General features: G+C 39.6%; 2 protein-coding genes across 3 annotated transcripts in view; both read left to right on the forward strand.

Moving 5' to 3' along the window:
- The window catches only part of LOC148418860 (sodium-coupled neutral amino acid transporter 3-like), a 30,862-nt gene extending 22,816 nt beyond the window's left edge, over positions 1-8,046 (forward strand). For both annotated transcript variants that reach the window (XM_088422970.1, XM_088422971.1), the window contains 7 exons: positions 367-510; positions 960-1,039; positions 1,561-1,661; positions 2,678-2,802; positions 3,848-3,992; positions 4,076-4,179; positions 4,989-8,046. In XM_088422970.1, coding sequence (XP_088279096.1) covers positions 367-510; positions 960-1,039; positions 1,561-1,661; positions 2,678-2,802; positions 3,848-3,992; positions 4,076-4,179; positions 4,989-5,093 — 804 coding nt within the window. In that variant the 3' untranslated portion in view covers positions 5,094-8,046. The remainder of the gene's footprint in view (positions 1-366; positions 511-959; positions 1,040-1,560; positions 1,662-2,677; positions 2,803-3,847; positions 3,993-4,075; positions 4,180-4,988) is intronic.
- A 978-nt stretch (positions 8,047-9,024) lies between these two features.
- Positions 9,025-24,898, forward strand: part of LOC148418870 (guanine nucleotide-binding protein G(i) subunit alpha-2) — a 43,566-nt gene continuing 27,692 nt past the window's right edge. Inside the window, exons 1-2 of the mRNA XM_088422574.1 lie at positions 9,025-9,170; positions 9,399-9,758. Coding sequence (XP_088278700.1) covers positions 9,641-9,758 — 118 coding nt within the window. The 5' untranslated portion in view covers positions 9,025-9,170; positions 9,399-9,640. The remainder of the gene's footprint in view (positions 9,171-9,398; positions 9,759-24,898) is intronic.

Below are 24,898 nucleotides of genomic sequence, written 5' to 3' on the forward strand. Positions count from 1 at the left end.
ATAATCATTTAATTTATTCCTTTTTAATGAAAAAAAAAACGGTCTAAATTTTACACATTGCCCTTTAAGGATCAATCTAAACATAGCCATCACGGATGAGTATATTCTGATAAACTGTTGATCAACTTGTAATAAGAGTTAAGACTTTCACCTTCCCACCAGCTTTCGTATTCTCTTTTCATGCTGTTTGCGTGCTGCCGTTCCAGGCTATGTTGATTGTCTGACTTTCACTGACCTACTTTTGGCTGTGCGAGCTGTAATCCATGTATCGCTCCCTGTATCTCCCGTTTTTTTGGGCCATGCTGTCTAGTCAATATGTTAGCTGCATATTTAGAGTTCATGCAAATCTATTCCGCACGTCTGCAGGTCATTTACAAGAAATTCAACGTCCCTTGTCCTTTCGTTGACTTCGCCATCAACGGCACTGCCGGCGGCCTACTCAACATCACGGATCCCGGTGGTGCGGACGACCTCTCCTGCGTCCCCAAAATGGCCAACCTCAACTCCCAAGTAAGATTCAGGCATGCCGCTCTTCCTAAGCGCCACTGGAAGCCACCCACTTGTGTCATCTCCAGCATGCTGCCAGCGACAGAGCCACATTCCAAGCATGGCCACGCTCGGCTCAAGCACTCTTACCACACACTACGTTGAGATTTAGCATTTAGCAACCTGGTAATGCCTGACAGACAGGTTCGAACATCAAAACAGTTTGCTTAGTGAGCCATTTTAAAGAATGCGTTTTACTTAGTACTGTTACCAAGCTGAAGCAGCTACTGTAATTTGTAAGACAGTTCAGCAAAAGCACACCCTTGTATTTAGCAGCTTACATGCAAAGCGGTCTGACTACGGGGGAGTCATGAGAGGGAAACAATTAGCTCTGTCACATGTTTTGCCGAGAGACGGCCACGGCAGAGATGGCGCTGCTGTATCTATGGTGACCTTTTGGGGTTCATTTTCAGACTGCCTACACCATTCCCATCCTGGCGTTTGCCTTTGTGTGCCACCCCGAGGTGCTGCCCATCTACACAGAGCTACGCAAGTATGTGCTTACGATGGAAAGAAAGCTCCTTCCCTTTTCGGGCAAATAATGCGCTGCCGAGCTAACAAGAGGGCTACCGTGTCAACTTTGCATTTGGCTGATCCCCTTGCACCTGATTTTTGGGGGTTGGGGATGTTTTGGCACTCCTTGCATGATTGAGCATGCTGTTGTTGTGTAACGTCGGCTTTAAAACACTGTTGCTTCCTACAATTACTGAGTCAAAGTGGGGCCTCTGAAGTTGATTGTTACAAGAAGTTCAAAATGCAAACTCTGAACAAGCTTTTACTGTTAGCTTAAGAAAAAGAACTTACTTAGCCATTTTCAGCAGTAAACCGATGTTTTGTTTTATAATATTCGTTTTGATATTAAAAGTCAAACAATTGTGACTGACCCTCCATTAACTTAAAAGGCTCCACTGTTGAATTCAAAGGTTGCGAAAACGTCCATGCCGCTAAAGCAAATGCTCTAACTTCTTTCATTGTGTGTTTGTGTGATATTACATGGATATTTTTGTATTCCAGCCCCACCAAGAAAAAGATGCAGCATGTGGCCAACATGTCAATTGCAGTCATGTACGTCATGTATTTCTTGGCTGCTCTCTTTGGATACTTGACCTTCTATGGTGAGGAATGTTACCCCTCCTTCCCTAGAGCAGAATATTAATTGAAAATAGAGTTTGCTGAATTTAGATGATTGTTTTCTGCTTTGGTGCTATACATTGAATTGTTGCAAATAAACATGTCGGCACTTGCTTACTGTAATGAAATACATATTGTAGAAAATGGATGGATGGATGGATGGATGGATGGATGGATGGATGGATGGATGGATGGATGGATGGATGGATGGATGGATGGATGGATGGAAGCAAAAAACGCAAGTAGTTATGTTTAAGGCAAACACATTATTGCCATCTAATGAGCATATAGTAAAATGACTATCAATTCAGTTCTGGTAATGTTATTATGCATACGCAGCGTGTGTATGCCCACAGCCTGATTTTAATTTCAAACCTTCTGAGCAATTACATCATCAAGAGTCCTGTAATATTTATTGCATAACTTTAACGTACAAAAAATTGTTATGAAAAATGTATTTATTCATTTCATTTTCTTTTATTCATTTGTCTTATTAAAGGAATACTTTATAGCCATTTCCAACAGTAAGTATTGTGTGTATTAATCAAGGTGATGGCTATTTTTTCCATGTACAATTAGTAACTTAAAACTTTAAAGGGACACTGTACTAATTTAGCCATTTTCAGCAGTAGAAAATGAAATATTTTTTCTATAATTAATTTGATGAAAATGGCTCGATGAGTACAAGCCCCCTTGAAAGTTTATGTAGAGTTACTGATCAGTTCAACATATATATTTAACATTTTAATTACATTATGTTACCTGATTAAATTATAAATAATACAATATTAAATTTGGCGTGACTTTTTATTTAATTTTGAATAGTTTACATTCACAATTTTTTTTCTCATGATTTATGAATGAACTGGTCCATATATTGATTCAAAAAACACATTTACGCTTGGAAGCATAAAGTTTTGAGCAGTTTATAAATGATTATCTTTTAGTTGTTTTGAATGTGTGTGGAGTGCCATTGTTTTTTTTTTCTTTTATACTTCAGGTGAAGTGGAGGCCGAGCTGCTTCACACCTACAGTCGCATCGACCCATATGACACGCTGATTTTGTGTGTGCGTGTGGCTGTGCTCACTGCTGTCACACTCACTGTGCCCATTGTGCTTTTTCCTGTAAGTACAAGTGATAATTAAAACACTTGCAATGTGTGATCCTATCTGTGATTTCTCTTCACCTGGAAAGACCTGTGAGACTGTGGTAATTTAGAGCAAATAGACTTTATTTGGCTTAACTGGCAAGAGTCAGATTACCTCCACAAGATGGCAGCAAAGTACATGAAGTGGAAGTCAACACACTTTAATTTTTTTGTTTTTGTTTAAAGAATCTGGATTAAAGGTGAAATCAACCCAAATTTGTTCTTCACACTGTGTTCTATGCTGCACTCCTAGTCTAAACACAGTATTCTGTTTCATATGGCATTTGTGGAATTTGACCTAAGCGGTAAAGTCCACCCTTTTTATTCATTTCAGACAGCAGCCATTTTGCCACTTGTCCTCCACTGAAAGTGACATCACTGTTGCTTATCCAATCACTGCTCAGCTTGCAAATGTCACATGTCCATATTCAGGAAACCCTTTAGGTCTATTTGAGACCCGAGTAACTCTGATGTCATATCAGTTGACAGCAAGTAACAAAATGGCCACCTGCGTTGGATAAAAACGAGAAGATTTTGCTGCCTAATTCATATTCCACAAATGCAATATTTATCAGATTGTTGTGTTTACACTAATAAGGGTGCGTAGAATATACCAAAATAAGACAATTTGGTGGTTGACATCCCGTTTTAAGCAGCAAAATCCATAATCTCAGAGTCCCTTTGTCCCTTGATTTGAATAAAAATGACATCACATTTGGTCAGGGCTCAGGTAACGGCCCATCATGACTCAGCTTGCAAATGTCACATGACGAAACTCAGAAAACCGGTGCGGTGTAATCAGTCATTTTCTAAGACCCGAGCAACTGTAATGTCATTTTCAGTTGATATTAAGTGACCAAATGGACGCCTCCCATGATAGATACAGTGGATTTTACTGGTAAATTCATATTCCAAAAATGCAATTTTAATCAAAATGTTGTGTTTAGACTAATGGGGCTACACCGGAAGACAGATCTTTGGGTTAACTTTTATGCTGTGTACGCCGTGTCTCACGTCATCAGGTTCGAAGAGCCATCCAGCAGATGATGTTCCCAAACAAGACCTTCAACTGGCCTCGCCATATCGCCATTGCCTTCACCCTGCTTACCTTCATTAACCTGCTGGTCATCTTTGCCCCAAACATCTTGGGCATCTTTGGGATCATAGGTATGCAGACCAACCCAGATTAAAAAAAAGCCCCGTTCCAAACCGTGAAATGAAGGTTGAATTTCCGATATGTGTGTTTTCAGGTGCCACATCTGCTCCTTGTCTTATCTTTATCTTCCCTGCTGTTTTCTACATTCGCATTGTACCCAAAGAAGAGGAGCCATTGCGCTCAACACCCAAAATCCTGGTGAGGAATGACCTACGGTTCCCGTTTAATCTGCAAATGTATTAGATGTTTAAATGTGGCTATAATTTTTTAAATGTGTTTCAAAACTTTTAAAGGGCCAATAACATGATAATTTATTTGTTCCACAGTGTAATATGTGTATATACATTACATTTGACTCATTGGTGATTTAATTTCTGATTAAATACAGGTATTTCTAACCAGGAAGTAAAATTCTTCGTCAGCAGAGACCACGCCTCTTACCGCGTGGTTGCTTTGCCCCTTTCGTGACATAGGTCAATGCGGCGGGCCATGCGATATGCATCCATTTATCGTCTTGAGCTATCATCTTCACGAGGCTTGCGGGTGATGGAGACTACTCCAACAGTGTGAACACAAGGCCAAAAATAGGCGTAGGGGAGTTGTGAATTGCTCCTGTCGTCATAAGCACAATTTAAGCCGTTTTTATTTGCACGGGCCGGGCAGGGCAAATTGTTTGGGCAAACATTTGTTAAAAGTTACAAAAAAGTTGACGATTTATGTTACGGTCCCTTTAAAAACAAATAAAGTGCAGCAAATGCTATTAAATCATGCCCAGGAACGTAGCGCATGGACAGAGTCAGTGCTGATTTAAATTGAGTAGATTAGCTGTTGGTAATGTAGTATTTTGATAGGGTTTTTCTATTTTGTAGGTTTTACTTGTTTGCAGGCTTGGTCTGCAACATAATCGCATCGTGGAGGGCGTTACTGTGTAGTTAAAATATCCAAGAAGCTCACTATTTCTTCATATTCTGTATTAAATTCGTAATCATTTTCTGTCTCTCTTACAGGCGGCCTGTTTTGCTGGGCTCGGCTTCCTGTTCATGATAATGAGTCTCAGCTTTATCATTATTGACTGGACCTCAGGCAGCAGCAAAGCCAGCACAGGCCACTAAAACGGCCTTCAGCCTTGTCCAGGAATTTCACTTTCCTTTTGGTTGATTTAGTTTATGTGTCGTTATTCTTTGTGGTATAACTTTGGATCTTCCATAGAGATTTTTGTTAGAGTGACAGGTTTTGGAAGACACTATGTCTCTGCACAAAACAAACTTTGTACTGTACATCCTGGTACACAACATTACCAGACAAGCAGAATTGTTTTCAAGTTGAGAGGCTGTGCCTTGTGAGATATATATAAGATGGAAAAGCAACATTGTAGGAAGCAGATTTATATCCACATTCATCCGTCACTGTGTTGAGTGTGAGCCTATAGCACGTCATGCTAGCCTTTTGTGGTAATCAGTGCTGCTGAGATTGCAATATACACACATTCCATCAGCCCATGCAAACAAACAAAAAAATGATCTTCATTGGAGAAAGTCTTCGACAGTATCTCAGCAACATTCAGCTTCCGTTAAAGCCGTTGTGTAGCACAAGACAGAGCACATTTTCAACAACATTCCTTCCTCTGGGATCAAACTGGATGTTTGGAAAAAAAACAAAAAACAAAATAGGTTTAGTTCCAATTTAGTCCAAAAATGATTTAGTGAATACCTATACAAGTGATGCCTTGAGATAAGAGTTTCATTTCTCTTCTTTGCCTGTTGAAATGAATTGAAAGCCATTTATCTGTACTAACTTGATAGAATGTAAAAAAATAAACAGTTGTATAATATAGATAACGATAATCATCACGTTTCACACACATTTAGTAAACTGCAGTAATATTAGAAATTAGGATGAAGGACAAATTGTGACTATTGCTGTCTTCTGTACTTCTGTTGCTCCATGGTTTGGCTTAAAAAAAATCATTGTGTGATAACGCCGTAACATGAATGCTATTTGTTAGCCCAACTACGCTGTTTTGCATTGTTTGTTAGCTTTAAGTTTTGAAATACCCTTCAAGTCAAAATTTTGCTTGTCATAAAAAAAACTTGACATCACTCTTATCTCAAGGCACCGCCGTAGTGTTTCTTTGTTTTTAAAGATTACTATTACTGAAGACCTCAAGAAAATTGCCTCAGTGTTCCTCTTCCTTGATTATTTAAAAAAAACGTGTGTTTCCGAGATAACCTATACAACAGGGTCCATTTAAGCAGTGACTAGCAACAGTTGTCTTCACCGAAGTGGAAGTCTATTGAAACTGTTTTGCAATAATACTTTGTGCGTGCCCCACTAGTCCAAACCTCTTTGTTCTTATTAATATTGTGTTAGTGGACTAGTAATTCTGTAGTTTCGGTCATCAATTTTCAGCCATCTCAGGGCGCAGCCATTTTGACTATACTGCCCTCTGCTGTTGCATAGCATTGACGTCAAAATGCCGTTGACTAGGCGTTGTCAATGTCACGTGACCAAACATGCGGTACACAATGACTTCCACTTTGATGTCTGACGACATGCAATCGCCTACTACAGAGCCCCTAAAGTGACATAGATTAAAAACAAAAACTTTGCGTTCCCTCGCGCAGTTTGCGTTACCAAGCATTGATTGCAGGGGAACGCTCTGTTTTGTTTCAAACAAGCGTTTATGTTACGGATCATTTTTGTAGCCGCTAATTTGCGTCTCACAATACGTCGAAGATAGATTGTTCATGAAAGGACGCTGTGAACGGTTGGTTTGAAATTCACTTTAAATTAAAACAAGATAGGTCTACCTGGATGTATGACGATAACCCTAAAGTACGTAAACTGTCCATTAAAAAAATGCTTTCCTTTGCAAGATTATTTTGTGTTACAATCTTTGGAGAAAACGCAAAGATAGCCAATGAGAAGGTGTTTTTTTTTTTTTGCAAGGGGATGCAAAGTTATTTTCCCTCTTCCATTTCATCTTAGGGGCTCTGTACAATGCTGTTTGCAATTTTGCTGTTTAGCATTAGCACTTTCTTTGACTAAAAGCACAACATCTTAGCCGTTCTTACTGACTGTGTGAAACATGTTTGGTGTGTGTGGGCGCGTCCCATATGTTTAATACAAATGTATGCTATATTAACCCAATGTAAACAGTGCAAAAGTAGCAACGTCTCAATGGGTATTATATCAACTATTACTTGAATTAACATTTTTTTTCCATTGTTCCTCTTCTGCTCTATTTAGTAAAGCAAAGGCAACCATTTTTGTTGGGTATTGCAAGTTTGTCATATTTATGAAAGAAAACATCACAAATGTGTCGACTATATACAGTGGTGTGAACATACACTCACAAACAAGTACAAGTGTTTGAATTTAATATTTTGCAAACGTGTTTATTTTGTCACCAGTAACTGTTGACTCACGCTGCTCAAAATCATTAGTGATATTTTTAACCTTTTTGTATTTTAACATTTTTCCCACATCGTCACACCGGACAGTGCCGTTGCTATGTGAGGGTGGTGTTATTTGAAACTGTTGCACTGAAAACATTGTACGTCCTCCCATTTTCAGTGACTGTGCTTATGAGATTTCTTTTCATGTGCAGTGGGATTCATTTGATGTCAGCCACCTCGTCATTAAAATGGGTCTCAAAAATACTTTCATTGTCCGTGGACAACGGTAAATTCCACAAAAAATGATATATATTAAAACTGTGAAAATCTGTCTTGGTGGTAAGAAAGACCTCTGAACTCTCCTTTGTCAGCTCCTGGTGATCCTTTGTGTTGTGATATTTTAATTCAAATTGTGAAACGTTGACATTGGCCAGCATTTATAAATAAATGTAAATACAAGTAGACCCTTTATATTCGTTATCTAGTTTGTATAATGTAAAAAGCGGTTCGAGTTTTAGTCAAATACAAAATATATCATAATTTTCAAAGTGCTTTTAAACCTCTTGTCCTTCAATTGATGTCTATTGTCTATTTTAATATGTCGCTGGCAGTATTGTACTGTAAACATTGTACTGTAAACAATGTTGCAATAAAGATAATGAACGTCTTTGCGTCAATTTGATTAATGACGGCTATTAATTTACGTATTTTGTTTTAGGGGACATTCTGTATCTGTACTTAAACTTCAAAATGACATCATCCACTAGATGACGCCGTAGCCCTGCTTTCGAGAGGCCCTTATTTGATCTAACTTTTCAAACTTTCAACACCAAGGCCAAAAAAATGTGTGTGTGTGTTTTTTTTTAGGTTATATAACCTTATATCAAATTGATAAATTGTTTAACCTACAGGAAATTGGTAAAGCTAACGAACCTAAGAAAATAAGACAGGATTGCAAATTATAGCAATAACTTTTCCTGCGACTTATGTGCTCCTTTTGCATTGTGTACATTTTCTTTATTTGAATGAAAATAATTAAGTACATACTTTTTGAACACAATTTGCATTTGACGATACGTTGAGGGTTACAATAAAATGATTAAATGGGTTTTAGGCACATATTTGCATTAGGACTACATTTCCCATCAAGTCCTATACTCGGTTTCGCTCTGAATTCCCCCCACCCGCTTGTAAAAGCTATCCTTGCTTGGAGGAGGTAGAGGTCGTGATGGTTCTTTTTAAATGAACAAACACTTTTGGTTTACCAAAAAAAAGCCTTTTCTGCTCCCAAAAAGCTCTTCATCTTCACTCGAAAAAAAAACCCCACTCAAATTATGGTTACTGTATGTATTTTATTTGTATGTTTATTTACTAATTTGCCTTTGTTAAATGCAAAAACACTTCACTATTAGAATTTACTCACTACTAAGATTTGAATTTGTCTACTAAAGTTATTTAGAGGTCAGAATCACATCAAAACACAACACAACAAAATATTAAGTCTCATTTATATATAATGGCTGCATTTGATTTGAAAATCGCCTCTGCCGTACGTAACTGTCGCCACGCCCCCTTCTGCTCGACTCCCAATGAGGAGTCGGTTGTTTTGCTTCCTTTCAAAGAGCCAGTTCGTTCAAGACCCATACATTCATTATTTGTCTGAGGGTGACTACAGGCTGACGCCGCTTGTGCCTGTCGTGGCTGGAGGGGAACTTGACCGCGTCCTCGGGTGTGGCTTCAAACGTGACAAATCTGCGCCGCCTAGGAAGAATGCGTGATGTTGCAAACGGAGTAAGACCTACGATTTCTTTTAAAAAACAACAAGCGCCCGATTTGAGCGTGCTTGCCGAATCTTTTTGATTGATTGCTTTGGTACAGCTGGAGTACTTTTTTCCCCCTTTCTACGGAACTTCCGGAGTCTTTATTTTTTAAGTTTATCATGCGTTGAAAGTGTCCATATTGTTAAAAATCAAAGTAGCCTACCCGGAGGGAAACTAAAACTTTTTTTTTTTTATATAGGGTTGTCTCTTCCTAAAGATAGAGGCGCCCATGCTGCTTTTTTGACCGAGCAAGTCGCTCATTTTGACGGCTAAAGTGGTTCGGCGAACCGTCCCTCACAAAAAAGGGAAGTCGCGATCCTCAAAGTTAGTTTATTGTTTTTTTTTGTTTGCCCCGCGCGAAACAAAGGCTTCGAGCCTCCTATTTTCCCTTGGGTGATTTTTACCACTAAAGCAGCAGTCCTGAAGCGAGCACTAGGAACCATGGGTTGCACCGTGAGCCAGGAGGATAAAGCCGCGGCGGAGAAATCCAAAATGATCGACAAGAGCTTGCGAGAAGATGGAGAGAAGGCGGCCAGAGAAGTGAAACTGCTGCTGCTGGGTGAGAATTCCTCAATCCCCCCATTCTGCTCCCCCTCCCTTCTAACACAGCAAATGTGCAACATAAAGTTGAATTGTGCATGCCAATAAGTTAATGTTTGGATTTACTACCTTCATTCACACCCTTAAACGTCTCACCAGCGTGGACAGCAGAGCTTTTGTGTGCTAAACAATAAGATGGCCCCTGACACTTGCACTTTATGGCCTCCAATTGACATTGCATGCACCCTGTGTGGCCTTGCAACAGCTCACTGGTTCACAAAGGCTCGGTTGAGAAACTGGTCAAAGTTTGGAGTCCAAACAAGACCATATGTCCCGCTCGGGACATTCTGGATGGAAACCAGTGTTCTTTTCCTCTTTCATGGGCAAAATTTGCTGGGTCAGACTACATGACAAGGTCTTCCTGATAATGAGAGCGCTACTGTTTAGTCAGAGGGTGAACAGTCCTGACTTTTCCCAGAAGTGTCCATACTAGAGCATGCTCACCTCTAGTCAAAACAAGTCAGCAAAAGACTGATGACAGATTGAAGTCCTTCCAACGTTTGCAGGATTCTCTTCTGGATCCAAGTAAGAGTTTGTGAACGCCTCATTTCCATGCTGTCCCATTTTCTTAAATCACCCCAGTGTGCCATCATATTTCACTCTGTAGAAATAGTAAGAATGGAAATCATTTTCTGAATGCTTAAAGTTAATGTCCTGTGTTTTATGAAATCTCATGCTCAATTATTCAAATGCTAAATGAGCTGTTGGAGCACAATGAAGACATTGATGAAAGTACTGAACTCAATTCAGAGCAAAAACATTGTAATTACACAAGTACTCAATATACAGTACAAAAACAGTGCACAACCGAGCCACATGCTGTACATCAGAATCACTGTTTGACAAATATGTAAAACGCTAATATCCTACTGATCAGGAATGCTGTAAATGTATTATCGCGTGAAGATTGCTACAGACTTGCTTTGCTCGTCGAATTCAGTTGTAACAAGTTTTGCTCTGTCCCACACAAATCGGAGGACAGACAAAATCTGATGTCCTAAAGGGCTTTGAAATTGCAGCACATGTGAAATCTGAATGGACAAAATAATCTTAACACATACTAAGACACATTGGGAAAAAAGAATAACGTTTTGGCAAACAATGACATTCCCTAAAAAAAAAAAAAAATCTTAAAAAAATGGTCATTTCTTTATTTCAATAGGAGCAATGCTATTTAATGAACATCATAAAATGTTAATGTGCCCGGGTAGCTAGGTTTCCTCAAATCCGTCTTCACTGATCGCAAATTTGGCTCGACTTCAGCCATTGTTGGGAGTTTTTATTGATTTGTTTTTGTTAAATATATTTTTACTATCTTCTAACTAGTACATGCCCATGTTGTCTCAATTGTCCAAAAAATAATTTCCTCACAGTTGCCAGAATTCTTTCAGCTGAATTAATTGATTACGTGAGCGACTTCCTCACATTAGAACAAAAGCACATGCAAATGAGAAGCACAAAGACACGGCGGACATTTTGAGAATCCAGCGCATCAAAGCTTTTCATTTTCTGACGCGTTCCAATAGAGCGTAGAGTATTACACTTCTCTGCCAGTTGAAAATGATGCGTCATTAAGCCGAGAATTGACGGCGCGGGTGATTGAGCAGAGTAAAGATTGGCGGGTTGAAGAGACGACTGCTAATTGTTAGCTGCTTTTTCGCACTTTCGAGCCGACAGCTGACCGTTTGACTTTTGAATTACGCTCTTTCAAGTCACATGATGTAGTAGTACAATTTGTACTTTTACATTTATATGACACTATTGAAATTACAAATTATAGGTAATAAAGATTAATGACAGTAATACTTTCAAGAATACTCTCTGGTTACATAGTATTAAAGTCAGAGTTTGCCTTTGCATCCTTTGACCATTAATTTTCTATTGTAGTGTTAATGTTTGAATGGCTTCTGGTAGTCAACAAGCATGCTGGTGCCGCCTTCTTAAATTTTGAACTAAGCACGCCATTTAGCAGCGCGTTTTTTTCTCTGTTTCAGTTTCAGCAGCTCCGTGATCGCTTTTTGCTTGAGTTGATTTTTCACCGCGCCACACAGACGAAACATAATAAAGAAAGGGGAGAACTGAAAGGCCATGTTTTTCCTTTCACAGGCTGTTTGAAGACATGGTTTGTTTTTAAGTTATGCCCTCTAGGTTAGAAGCCTAATGATACACTCTGCTCTGTATTGCAGGTTTCATATCAGTAATTACTATCCAGCGGGTGTGTGTGAAGACTTGAGAGGGATTACACTGGAGCGTTTAATCCGAGCCCTTCATGAATTTTAGCGTAAAGACGCTTGATGAAAAAAAAAAAATTGTTGAATGAGTTGTGCAGCATTTGGAAGCTCATGTTATTGTTGTTTCAGCTGTATTTTTGGACTGTGCTTCCTTTTGAGTAAAGCCTACATACTATACATTATTGCAGATCTTGTAGCACGAGTGTGATTGCGGTGTGACACCCTTCAGTGGTGCTACATCACACCTCCAACTATTATTTTCTGCCGCCTTTTAGCAATCTGTTGCGGCAGCTGAAAAAACTCTCACTTCTTCCTTTCTTTGGCCAAATCACACGACTGGAACAGGGCCTTTGAGCCAGACGCTGAGGTTGGACTTTAAAGAAATGCTGATTGTATTCAAATCCACGTAATGCATAATACCTAAATTGTGAATTCATTTAGTACAGCATCTGGGTAGTTTCTCTTTTGCTGCGATTAGGGAACTCTAATGTGATTAAAAATACCTGCAACTTTTGTGTTTAGCCTAATGGTGAGCCAGAGTAAAAACATTTTCACGGCAATTGACGGCAGGGTTGGTGATAAAATCAACCAAGTCAGGCAAGTCCACTTTGAATTTAGGACTAAAAATATCAGCCTAGAAAGTCCGCTAGAATCACTGTTTGCGTCACCGTTTTCTATGCAGACCTTTCTTGCGGACACACGCAGTGTTGCGCGGTTGCTGAAATAACGTCAGTTGACGCACGGCGCTCACGGACCAAGCTTAAACCAAGCTTAACACTTGAAGGCGGGATAAAAGTAATAGATGAAAGATAGATGAAGCAAAGTGAAAGACATTGTGCAAGAAATTAATGTAAGTATGAAAATGAATGCTTATTGTAGATTTGGCATTTCTTCCCTGTAAAACCGCCTACGGGTGTCCTAAAGCTCACAAAATCAGAATACCGTATTTAGCGAGATACCAATGTTGCTGTGCAGGCATTTAAACGTTTACAGGTTCCACAAACCCATTGTTGCGTAAACAAACTGCTAAAACAGAACAATTATTATCAGTTTTCATTTAAAAATTGGCATGTAGACAGTCTCATATGGCTGAATCTAGTGTTCAATAGGGGGCATGTAACACAACTGAGGACTCTTTGACTGTCTTCACATCTGAAGGTCAGGGTTATAAAAATCTCAGCGTGATGTTTTTGTTTTTCGATCCCTCTCACCCTTTGGCTGTAATAATACGTGCACCCAAGTGAAAGTGAACAAGTTGCCTTTGCATTTGCTTTGGCAGCAAACAGAGAAACAAACCGCAATGTGGACGTTTGTGTAAAATGCCAAGGCTTTCTTTCAATGACGAGCTGAATCGTAATGACCTTGTATCAGCTTATTTTCCTTTCTCTGAAGTTTGTAAATGTCACAATTAAGTCAAGTACTTTGAATTACGTAGTGACTGCAGTGTACGTAAAAGTAGCTTTAAAGCAATCTTGGCACATTATGATATGATAATGTTTCTGAGTATTGTAGCGATAAATTTTGACACCCCACTGCATTACCGTGTTTATTACTATGTTGACACTGTGCCACTGTGTGCAAACAAACACATGTAATTACCAGTAAGTGTTTTGATTGTTTGCGCGCTTCTGTAATTGCACCAGAAAGGCTGTGATTGTTGTTTCCAGGAAAAGTCATTAGTTAATGTGACGTGGACAGTTTAATACATTCAGGCTTAAAGCTCTCATTAACAGGTAGCGCTCCCTCCCACCCTCCCCGCTAGGTCCTAGATTGACGTTTGATTCTCCTCCCCACCCCATGAGATTTTCTCATGACTTTTTTGGCTCACTATCCTTTTCCAGTTTTACATAAAGTTTCTTGGCAGAATGTTGCATATCGAAAACCCCAGCATGAGAGTGCTTCTGCATAATACACTGCACACACAAACAGACACACTGGCATTCATTATTGAACACATTATAGCATAGATTTGACAGGCACTGTTATGCAAATATTTCTGCATGGTCGTTTCCTGCAGACGCAGCAGTAAACGACTCGTACCACAAATATAGACATACTAAATATAAATCCCAATCCCCAAAGAAATACTACAACCTCCTATCATTCTACTTGATATGTGGGTAGACAGGCATTCTTTTAGGACTGGAGAGACAAGGCATTCACTAGTTTATCCTCCATAGAGTCAATGTTGGCTCAGTCCACATTGTTCCCTCAGTCTGCGTGCTAATTAGCTGCTAGCGAGCATCATGAATACCCGCTGAGAGTGACCACAGTCAGTCCAGAAATAACATATTTTAAAATAAACCTCAGTTACGGATCGAAACTTCTTACATTGTCAGTGAAAGCATGCCAACATGTCTATTCAAAGAAACTCATCGATTCTGCCAGTTGGCTCCACTGTTAGTGGCTCTCTTTCTCAGTTGTGCTGTTCCGCCGCTTTTGTGACGCTTAAGTGACGCATGAGAGGAAAAAAAAGAAGACACGGGGGAAAAAAAGCGTGTTTGTTCATCACCTACCAAAGTAGTAAACAAGTAAAAGGCCATAAGTCATGTAATATTAACATGGGTATAATCCTGTAAAACTTTATAGTTGGTTTATATTAATTAGTCCTCCATAAGTGACAAATTTTCATTGATTAATTGATTTTTCCTTCGAACCACTATATTTATAAAAGCACCTGGATTCACTGTACTCAACAAAAGTACAAAAAAGTAACAAAAAAGTATGTCTCTTGTATTGAATGAGTTAATACAAGTCAGAATGCTGTGTTAGACGAATGGGGCTGTAGAAAAGAAATAATTGCAAACTCATTTTTGGTTTGACATCCCCTTTATTAGCTAATCCATTATGATGCTCATGCTGACATGAACTTGGCACTATTTGCATTTTTTTCAGGAAATCTTGATTAAATTACCACTTAAATTTAGTATATATTTGGCTTCACTGTTTTTACAGGCAAGTAGCATATTTATGTATTTTTTTTTCTCAACCCAAGAAACATCTTCTGCAAAATGCCTCTCACTTCCTGTTTCCTTTTCCTTTGACTCATCACCCATTATGTCACCACACTGATCTCAAGTAGGTCCGATTTGAATTGAATATCCTTCCTTTGTTTTTAAACAATCGGAATATGAGTCAGATATAACGAGCGGGCTGCAACAAAAGGGCATTGCTTGTTAAAAGCTGAAATGGAAATGGGGGGCTGGATTGGTAGTTACCATATTTTCGCAACTAAAAGGTGAACCGCATTAAAAGGCAAAGTCTTGGTTATGGTTTCAATTTCTCTCTGGTGTAACCCGCCTGGCGCTACCTCACAGTTGTAGTACAGCACCAATGCAGACCGCCTTCAAAATGTTTGGTTTGATTTTGTCTTTTTTTTTTTTCCCAGCTTTGTTTACTCAACAAACTGCACTGTGCTGCACAATTAGTTGTGTGACGCACAGGATAGCAGCGCTAATGTGCCAGCTTGGCTAGCAAGCAAACTCTACAGATAAAGCCTGCCCTTGCAGAACAGGACATATTAAGGCCTTTTGCCATTAATGCACAGCAGTGAGCCATTGACTAACCTCTTTATTGTGTACGTGATGGCAACTCATGTGGTGGGCATGGACTGAAAAATCTTCAATAAGGTGCAGTGTGATGTCATGATTGTCATCTTGGCTCAGCTAATAGTAACTATGGCGGTGGAGTGATATCCAATTAGCATCAGATTTAGCTCAAGTTGTTCCGTGAAAACAGCATGGAAAAAGGGGGAGTCTATATATATATATATATATATATATATATATATATATATATATATATACTGTATATATAATTTGTGGTTGAAGTGACATAAATGTGTGATTTTAGCATTAACAGTATACATGTTAGCGTAAAATTTTGCATAGCACCACATGCTTCGGTTTCATCACATCTACTTCCTGTTGGGTCACAGAGCATCTAGGGCCAAATATGGGCAAGCTTTCACAATGTTGCCATCATCTCTGTGCCCTACCCTGTCAAGGGTGCCGTGAAAAACAAAGTGCAGAGTAAATGGGCTTTTGTGCAAGGATTTGAGAAACCACCACCGACCTCTCCATTGCACCCTAGTTATATTTATTTTCCTTCTTCATGTCTTTTTAATGATTTCGTATTTCTGTAACTGGTAAAATATTTTAGTGGTATTAACCTCATATGCAGGAATTCGTTAGATGTTATGACTGACTCCAGAGCCTTATTTGGTGTGCATGCCCTTTTCGTTTGAAACTATGTGAAAGAAGAGGAAGTGGATACTTCAGCGTGTAGGCTTGCAGACAGTACGGACACAAATGGGGAAAAAGGAACTGTACCAAGACAGAGAGAAGCTGCTTAGCCGCCCTCATTAGACATGGTTTCATACTCTGTCTCACTTAGGGAGTGGCCAGCTCAACAATTGAATGTTTTTGTGATTTCTTAATTGAAAATGTCATTGCCTCTCCTTTTTGCTACAAGTACGACTGTCTCTACTGTAACTACAACCAGAAAAGTCAAATTAGGTTGCAACACATCATTCATTTGTTTGGAGGTTTGTATTTTAATTAATGATGCTCATCACATCTGATTAGCATTCAGGATTGCAGATTAATTTTCTATTTCAAGTAAAAAAAAAACAAAAATTCAAAGGAGTTAGCATTTTTGAGGTGCAGTTGTTTCGGTCCTGTGTAATTGATAAATCGAAATATCTCATTCTTCATGACTACGTAAGACCGGAGTGTAACATGTTTATTATTTCTAGTGATTTAGATGACCTGAAGCTTGAAACCGATCGGTATGTACGTTTTCCCCTCATCTTCCCTATTTTGCCCTAGGGCCAGATAAACTATTTTGGTTTTCTGTTTCCACTCGAGACGTGATTGACACGAGCATGTACAGTTCATGCAGTACTCCCCACAAAGTTGTTTATTTTAGCAGAGCTCTGCAACAACACGATTTGCTCGTCAAGTTTGTGTCCTCCACTGCATCACCACGCACAATGTAGAGTATCTTCTTCCCTCCTGCTTGTCCTGCTTACATGTTGAAGTTCCTATGGGAAGTTTAGGATTGGGCCTTTCTGTATGTGATCATATCACTAAACATGTACTGTAAACCATTATCCCAACTCACCCCTCCCACAGTCCATTTCCTCCGCCTTGCCATTATAGGAAATGAGCTCAGTTCGCTTCCCTCGCCCTCATCCTCATCGCTTTGTCCAGTCATTTTCTTAGTTGGAAAGCCTGGCACTTCCGGACTTCTGCATTTTCTTTGGGGCCGACTCTCACATGCAGTTGAGACATAGCCTTGTATCCCGAAATTGTTATGTGACATGAAGATGACAATGATGGCGATGACTTCTTCGTTTGAAAAGCCTAGTTCCTGCCTAGTTGATGGCTTTTTGTGTTGACAACTTTTTGGATCTATTTTACAAACGCTAAAAAAAAGTAATCATTTGTTGCTTCGTGGCAGGGACGCCCATTATGGAGTGCATGAGCTACCAGTCACTTGAATGTCTAGTAGTGACAAAGTATCTGTTGTTTTTGGACGGAAATTGCAATCTCAGATGACGTAGTTTTGGGATCGTCAAAGTAGGATTATTTGTTTTTTTTTTCCTCCTCAAGTGTCTTGTCACTCAAGCTCACCACTTAGTGTCATGCTGACGTAGATGATACTAACTAGCTCGAAACTGGTTTAAAAAAAAAAAAAAACACATCACGTCTATCTCACTCTGTCACCCATACTATGGGAACTAATATATTTTGTACACCAGGCGCCAAGCTAGCTTGCTCCTCAACAGTACGGACTTCATAATGGGTAGCCTATATGTAAGTCCGTGCGCAGCAGCGGCAAAAAGCTGCATGACGCGGGTCTTCTTCTCTGTGGTGACCATTAAATTACCCCTCTAACCAAAGCCAAACTAGGAGTCGCAAACGACGCTAATCGTTAATGTGAAAGGCAGAGTCGGGAAAGACCAAAAACACACAAACAGGAACACAAGACATACATAGAACACAAAGAAGCATTGTGTACTCAATTGTTCTGAGAAGACAGACTAATGATGCTTTTCCATTGGCAAACCAGGTAGTATTTCTGGAACCCCAGAACTGGCATTTTCAATCGCACTGTTTTTTGTTTTTTTGGCAATTTAAAGTAATAAACTGACACTGCCGGCACAGCGCATTGGTACAGTAGAAAGAAGGGGAATTTAGAGCTGCGGCCACCAGCACAACAAGGAGGGTGTCTAACATAACAAAAGCGGCAGGGGCCGCCGGTGTGGGGGTGAAGAATGGTGGGAATATTTTGGATGTCACACAAGGCGACGTATGTCTTTTTTTTTAGTGGGCTTAGGAGTGATTATGTTGTGACAGCTGCACTTGCCAAATTGAAAGGACAATTTGCTAGAGTTGAATTGTCTGGCCTCAGTTCCTTACTCCTTGACAAGTTGACAGCATTAAATTCACACAATTAGCACAAAGGATTCCTTTTCAGTGAACATTTTTGAGCTTGTGTGGTTTATTTTGTGTTGCATTTTTAGCGCTTGGGTCATCTTGGTTCACCAATGGGTTTTCGTGGTGTCGGGTTAACATGTGGGATGCCTGTTTTGACCTGGTCCTCTTTTAAGAATGCAATATGACATTGGAGGAATGTTTCTGGTCATTGTGATGCAGAAAGTGTGACTGGTGGCTCTGCAGAGGAAGTTCCAAGACCCTCCGCATTGAGACTTTAGTCCACGTAGTTTAGAAACAATTTCTAACGTAAGTTAGACAGCGACTGAAATAGTCTGTTGTCATCTCAAAATGTGTTAGTAACTGTGCTGGTAATGGTTGAAATTACAGTTGTACAACTGCAGGAGTATTTAATGAAAATAGATCTTGTTAGATCTGTTTTGCAATTTAACACCAGTCACCCTGCTAGTAAAGTAATGGAAACGCAAATGCCACAAATAGCCATAGTGTTGCTTGATGGCTGTTTGTAATGGCTGCAATTGAGGCTTCGGTGCTGCGAGGACTGTGGTAATGACATAATTGGAGCCATTTGCTATTTTAGAGCAAGGTGCGGTAAATTGATCTGTCACATTTTGCAGCACTTTTCTTTTTTGTTTACAGTATGACGCTGCTTTTGAGGCCTCCACGAAAGAAAAATGCTTCCAAGCACTCCCAACTACTGTTTGAAATTGTGGTATTCTTTGCTTGTCAATTTTGGACATATATTTGGAAATGAATGAGCATTGTTCTTGGCAGAATTATTTTGGTTATGCATTTGTCGAGCCTACAGTAAATACATTATTTCCAGCCAATTTGCCGATTTGGCAAATCGAAACGTTCAGAAATCATCAGGGTGCTCCGATCGCATTCATGGAATTTGTGAGTAATTTCAGAAAACTTCTACATCATCTCAGTGTTTTTACTTTTTGCAACAATTTTCTCTGGTGTGTACTGTGAAGTTATGTTTATCTCGTAATCTCATAAGTTATGTATATCTCTGTGATATCTGTCATGCAGTATTTTCACTGAATTTGACAGATGTATTCATGTCAAAATAGTAGGGCTAAGTTAAAACAACACTTTAAATGTACACGGTTTTATACTGATTTAGACTTGTTTTTCTTTGCCATTTCCGAATACCGGTCTTATCTGCTATGCAGATGGAATTACGTCATTTTCTTTTTTGCCACTCAACTGTCACTTCCTTTTTTAAGATGTCTGCCTGTAAAACAGAAGTGGACACACATCTTTTGTTTGGCTGGCGTTGGAAAGCAACACGCCCATCCTGTTGCACTCTACTACCAAGAAAAATGACGTTTACAAAACAGTGCTGAAAACTAAATTACAGTATACTAATTTCTCAAGCACATTTTGTTCCTCGCTGGTTCCCCAAAAGTGACTGCAGATAATTTTCCTGAGTGAATTTCACAGTGTGAGTGACAGGTGGGAGTGGACGAAAGGTTTGATTGATGTTTTTGGGGGGGCTGAAAAATTCATGTACCGAGTGTGATGAAGAAATTTTGGCTGTGATACGTTCCTTTTCTTTTCACATTTCTCTTCTCAAGATGGTTGTTTGGCCACGGCCAAAGGTTATGGATTGAATGTGCCCCAAGTCCGGTCCTCGAGAGTCCCTATCCAGCCTGTTTTTCACGTAACCCTCATCCAGTACACATTCAAGTAACCTTGATTGTTAAACGAATAAGCAAGCTTTGCAAAAGGCTGATAACTATCATGGTAGCTTGAATCATCTGTACCAGATGTGGTTTACATGGAAAAAAGGTTGGATTAGGCTTTTTGAGGGCTGGACTTGCACACCCCTGATCTAAAACTTTCAAATATATTACGTTTTTTTTTCCTCTCATTTAAACCAACTTCGAAATGATTACAAAAGCCAAACTAAAAACAAGTTGAAACAATGATGATGTGCACAAAATATATAATATTACCATGACAAATACCCACATCATGTTGGCAATTCACATAGAAAATTGCAGAATTTAGTAGCCAAATGTTGCACATAAGGCTGTTTTGTGCACAAGAGGTGTGAGACTCAAATTGTCTTTTACCAGTATAAATGTGCCGGGACCAAAAATGTCACAATCACAACTTGCATGATGTCACTCACGTTTGCTACAAGCTGAGTTTGAAAGCAAACAAGACAAACAGCCAAAGTTCACCCGTTGGTGAGTAACACAAATACAGAACGATTTGTTCAAACTCTCTTGTCCCATCTACTTTTCTGAACTTTCCATCTTCTCCACATTTCCTGTGGGACACAAGCCCAGCTCCAAAGGGGACAAAGTTAGTCCCGCTGGGGGTGAAGAAAAGAGTCTAGCCTAGTCTTTGTGTGGTTTTGGTGCCGATACTGAATACAATATTCTGTGGGTTTTGAAAAATCTCTCCCAATGCTCCAACATGCAGTGTTGATTTTAAAAGCATTTTTTCTATTAGTTTCAATCAGTCTTTTGGCAAAAATGACATTTAGTTCTTGCATTAGTATTGACAAATCGCAAGATCTCATTCGTTTTGCCACTTTCTCTCGACTGAAAATTGGCATCACAGTTGCTCAGGGCTCAGGAAATGACCAATCGCGGCTCATCTTCGAAAAGTCACTATAAAAAACAGGTTTGCAGCCGCCTGCAAGTGGCAAAATGGCAGCCCCCTGAGATGGATAAAAACGGCGGAGTCTGGCTGTTTAATTCATGGTCCTCAAACACAATATTAATCAGAATGCCGTTTTTAGACTACTGGGGGCACATATAACCATTTTCTTTACTGGACTTCCCCTTTAATTAGACTACTGGTAAATCAAGAAAATATAAAGAGCAGTTCATCAATTGGAATCTCTTTCTGAAGACAGCAAGACACATTTTTCTGGAGAAGGAAATTCCCCTCCTTTTTTACAACAGCGAGATGTCAAACATCATTCCAGCTTCACTCTATTTTTTTCCCTGTTACTTTCACTCAAACATAGCTGGCATCCATTTACAAGTTCTTTCAGTGGAACGTTAGCATGGATAAATCACGCGTTTAACACCAAACAACCACAATTACATTCTGTTAACATCAAGTATAGTCAATGTGAAATTCCATTTGCCTTCGTCTTGCATAACAAGCGTTGTTGCTGGTAAAAGCTGCTCTCTTCAAGGGTTATCGTCAAGTCAGAACCCATTGGAGTAATTGACTATGATTATCCTTTAATATACTGGGGTGATTTAGTCCTTCAGCATGAATGGAGCTTAAAGAGTGGCTTATGAGAGTTTGCTCAAAGCTGCAGCTTAACCTCTGTATTAGACCATACTGCCCGAGCACCGATCTTGGCCTCAGACCTCGTCATCGCTCACTTGAGAAATCATTTTACAGGCACTCGTTATCTGCGCTTGGTGCACACGGCCAGGATCAGAATTATTCTTCTGCAATTTCCAATAAACGCATGACTTGAATGATGTAATTAAAGGTACTGTGTCAATGGATGAGATCACGTCATGTGCTAAATGTGTGAGGTTATCTTGCGCAAGTGTTGCTTGCTATTGCTGCACATCTTTCCATTACTTAAATGAGACTAATCTGCAAATTACATCTCAAAACACACTTGACAATTTGCTGGTGTTCTGTAGCCTGGCGTGTCATTATGAAGTAGTCTAGATGTTTAGGCCAGCTAGTTTAGTAGCTCTGATTCATTCCCACGTCTTCATGCTGAATCTTTCCCATGTTTACATTCTTGTACTTACTGCTGACCAAACCAATAAAAAGAGAGTGGAAAGAGCGACAGGAAACGGGTCTAACAGAAAATCTTGCTTCAAGACAATCAAGTACCAATTATGTGAATTCAATTTTCAATACTGTTTGTCCTTGTTGTTTTATACAGATTTTGATTTTATTATTTGTGAGATTTGTAACAGATTAAAAAAAAAAAAAAAATCTATGAACCATTCCTTAGATGGATGCTATCCCTGCTAACTTTGGACTATTGACAAACTCCAAGGCAGAGCTGAGATTTGAACCCATAACCTCTATGCAACCCTGCTGGCCCAACAATTAATTCCAAATGATTCATTGATCAATCGATTGCACCCCTCACCAATTTGATGTATTAAACTTTTGCATGCATTGTTGCCTGTGAGAAATGTTGCGACGGGTTGAAGACAAGCTGTGGTAGACATGGAAAAAGCAAAGTGTCAAGAGAATCAATGTACTGTAGAGACAAATGAAAGAGGGAACGGGCATGGGTGAGCATACTGAAAGAAAGCGATGAAGGAAAGGAGGGGTGAGGTGGGGTCGCTGTGTAGCCGTCAGCACACCAACGGAGCCAAAGCAGGTCTGGATGCAGCTGAGCCTGGCAGCCACTCAGCACTGAGGGCTTTATTGTGATTTGTAATTATGTGGTTTTCTGTGGGGCCTCAGCTTGGTGCGCTCCCACACTGGGGCTCTTTTTTAGTTGGGGAATACTGAGTAGGAGAACAGAGAGAGGGCGGAGTCGGAGTAACGCTAACTATTTCAGTTAAACCGCAAGAAGCGGGCATGGCAGGCGCAGGAAGTGGAGCCCGTCTTGCTGGACAATTCTAACTTTAGCTTGTTGGAAACTTGCTCTGTCTGGTGCCAATCTAATGTGCCCTACATAAAGAATCGACATTCATTCTTACCTTTTACTAAAAAACAAAACGTGAACGTTAGAGATTGGTTAAAGGCAAAAGCAATGTTTTTGATGGACCGGCATAGAAAAAAAAAGCTTAATTCGCCGTTACATTTGAAGTTGTGGCAATTACCGGGAGCCGCACTCTTGTTTAGGGGTGGATTGATAATTTTACCAAATATCGGCAGCAGCCTTTATTTAAAAAATGGAATTGTGTAAACTTATACAAAATAAGATGCCCATGCGTAACAAGGATCCCTGCAAGTCTTTGCAAGTCTTTGGAGTCAAAAAGTTCGATTTGACTTTCTTTGTATCTGCATGAATTGAATGAGGCGATTCATTGTTGCAGCCCTAAGCCACTGTAACTTTTTACTCTAACTCTACATCAGTATTTGTCTGCACACAATCTAGAAGCAGAATATGTTTTGAGGATATAGGTCCCCTGAAAGTCTTTCTTGAACTTTGCCATGAGTCACTATCAATACACGTTTGAAAAAGCTGATGATGTTGAACAACAAGTCATTTTTAAGGTTTTAGGTCCAGACTTTTCTTGTGCGCCTATTGATCAGTACTCTTAGGTGAGTGCCCTTTAAAGTATGCAGAGTCAAACATGGTGGGCCGAGTATCGATTCAAACCTGCCGCCGCCAGTTGCAGCCGCTTGGTTTTCTTTTCTTGTTCTTTTTTTTTTTTTTTTAAATATACCGGCGAAACTCTGATCACATTTACGATGGAAACATTTATTCAGCTTATGCACAGGTTAGGAGATGTCAGATTTTGTTGTGGCGATACATTGTTTTTTTTTAATGTCTCTTAAAATGATTTGTCACCTTTAAACCCCCCTCATTCCTCGCTTTGACTGACCTGCATTTTCCTCACAAGTTTCATCAAAAAAAAAAAAAAAAAATACAGCAGGCTGATGCAGAGGTGCAGATGTCGGGGGGCCGCTTTTTCTCTAAATACAGTGTTCCTGTCTTTATAGCAGAAATGTTTAAATAATACCTCTAATCAGTTCTCAGTTGCTCACTCAGCCTAGCCTGCATAATCATGTTATTTTCCGAGCTCCGCATTCTGGGCTTTCATTGGCCCACTCTTGTGTTGATGTTGGATGGTAAGGTTTGAGAGTTTGATGTGAGAGGCATTCGCTATCTGGCATGCCAAGCATGTGAAAAAATTAGCAAAAAAAAATCTTGATTATTGTTTTCCAAAGTAAAAGCAAATATTTTATTTTGTTTAAACGCAAAGAAAAGCCATTGGCTTTATTGAGGGATATAGAAAGCAGATGACGTTTGCTGTTAAAAAAATGAAATTTTGACCATTTGGGCAGTTATGAATTAGAAATGGTTTCCAAAGCATAGCTAAATTTTCCATACCGGACATCACAATCTGCTTTTCGGGAGAGCAAAAACGTTGTGCAGGATTTGACTATACTTTTATAAATCTTCACATAACTATTGCTGTACGTTTCCTTTCCTGGGGCAGTGACGGCAATACTGAGCAGCCGTTAGGAAGCATGCATGTGTGAATACAGGCATAGGGAACAGGAAGGGTGGGGCTGGTTCTGTGCGGTGTGTTTCCTGTGAGGCAGGAAGTGAACTGGGTCACTCCACAGAATCGGTGTGAGTTATTGCTCTAAGCTTCTGGTGCCGTTGCCAAAATCCAAAGCAAACAGCTTAGTGGACCCTGACTTTCCCCTTCTGATTTCATAACGATATTCTGATTAGACGATTAGATTCATTTTCTGGATGGCATATGATT

Source organism: Hippichthys cyanospilos, chromosome 9, assembly GCF_059441005.1.
Source record: "Hippichthys cyanospilos isolate Australia breed blue-spotted pipefish chromosome 9, RoL_Hcya_1.0, whole genome shotgun sequence".
Lineage (NCBI taxonomy): Eukaryota > Metazoa > Chordata > Actinopteri > Syngnathiformes > Syngnathidae > Hippichthys > Hippichthys cyanospilos.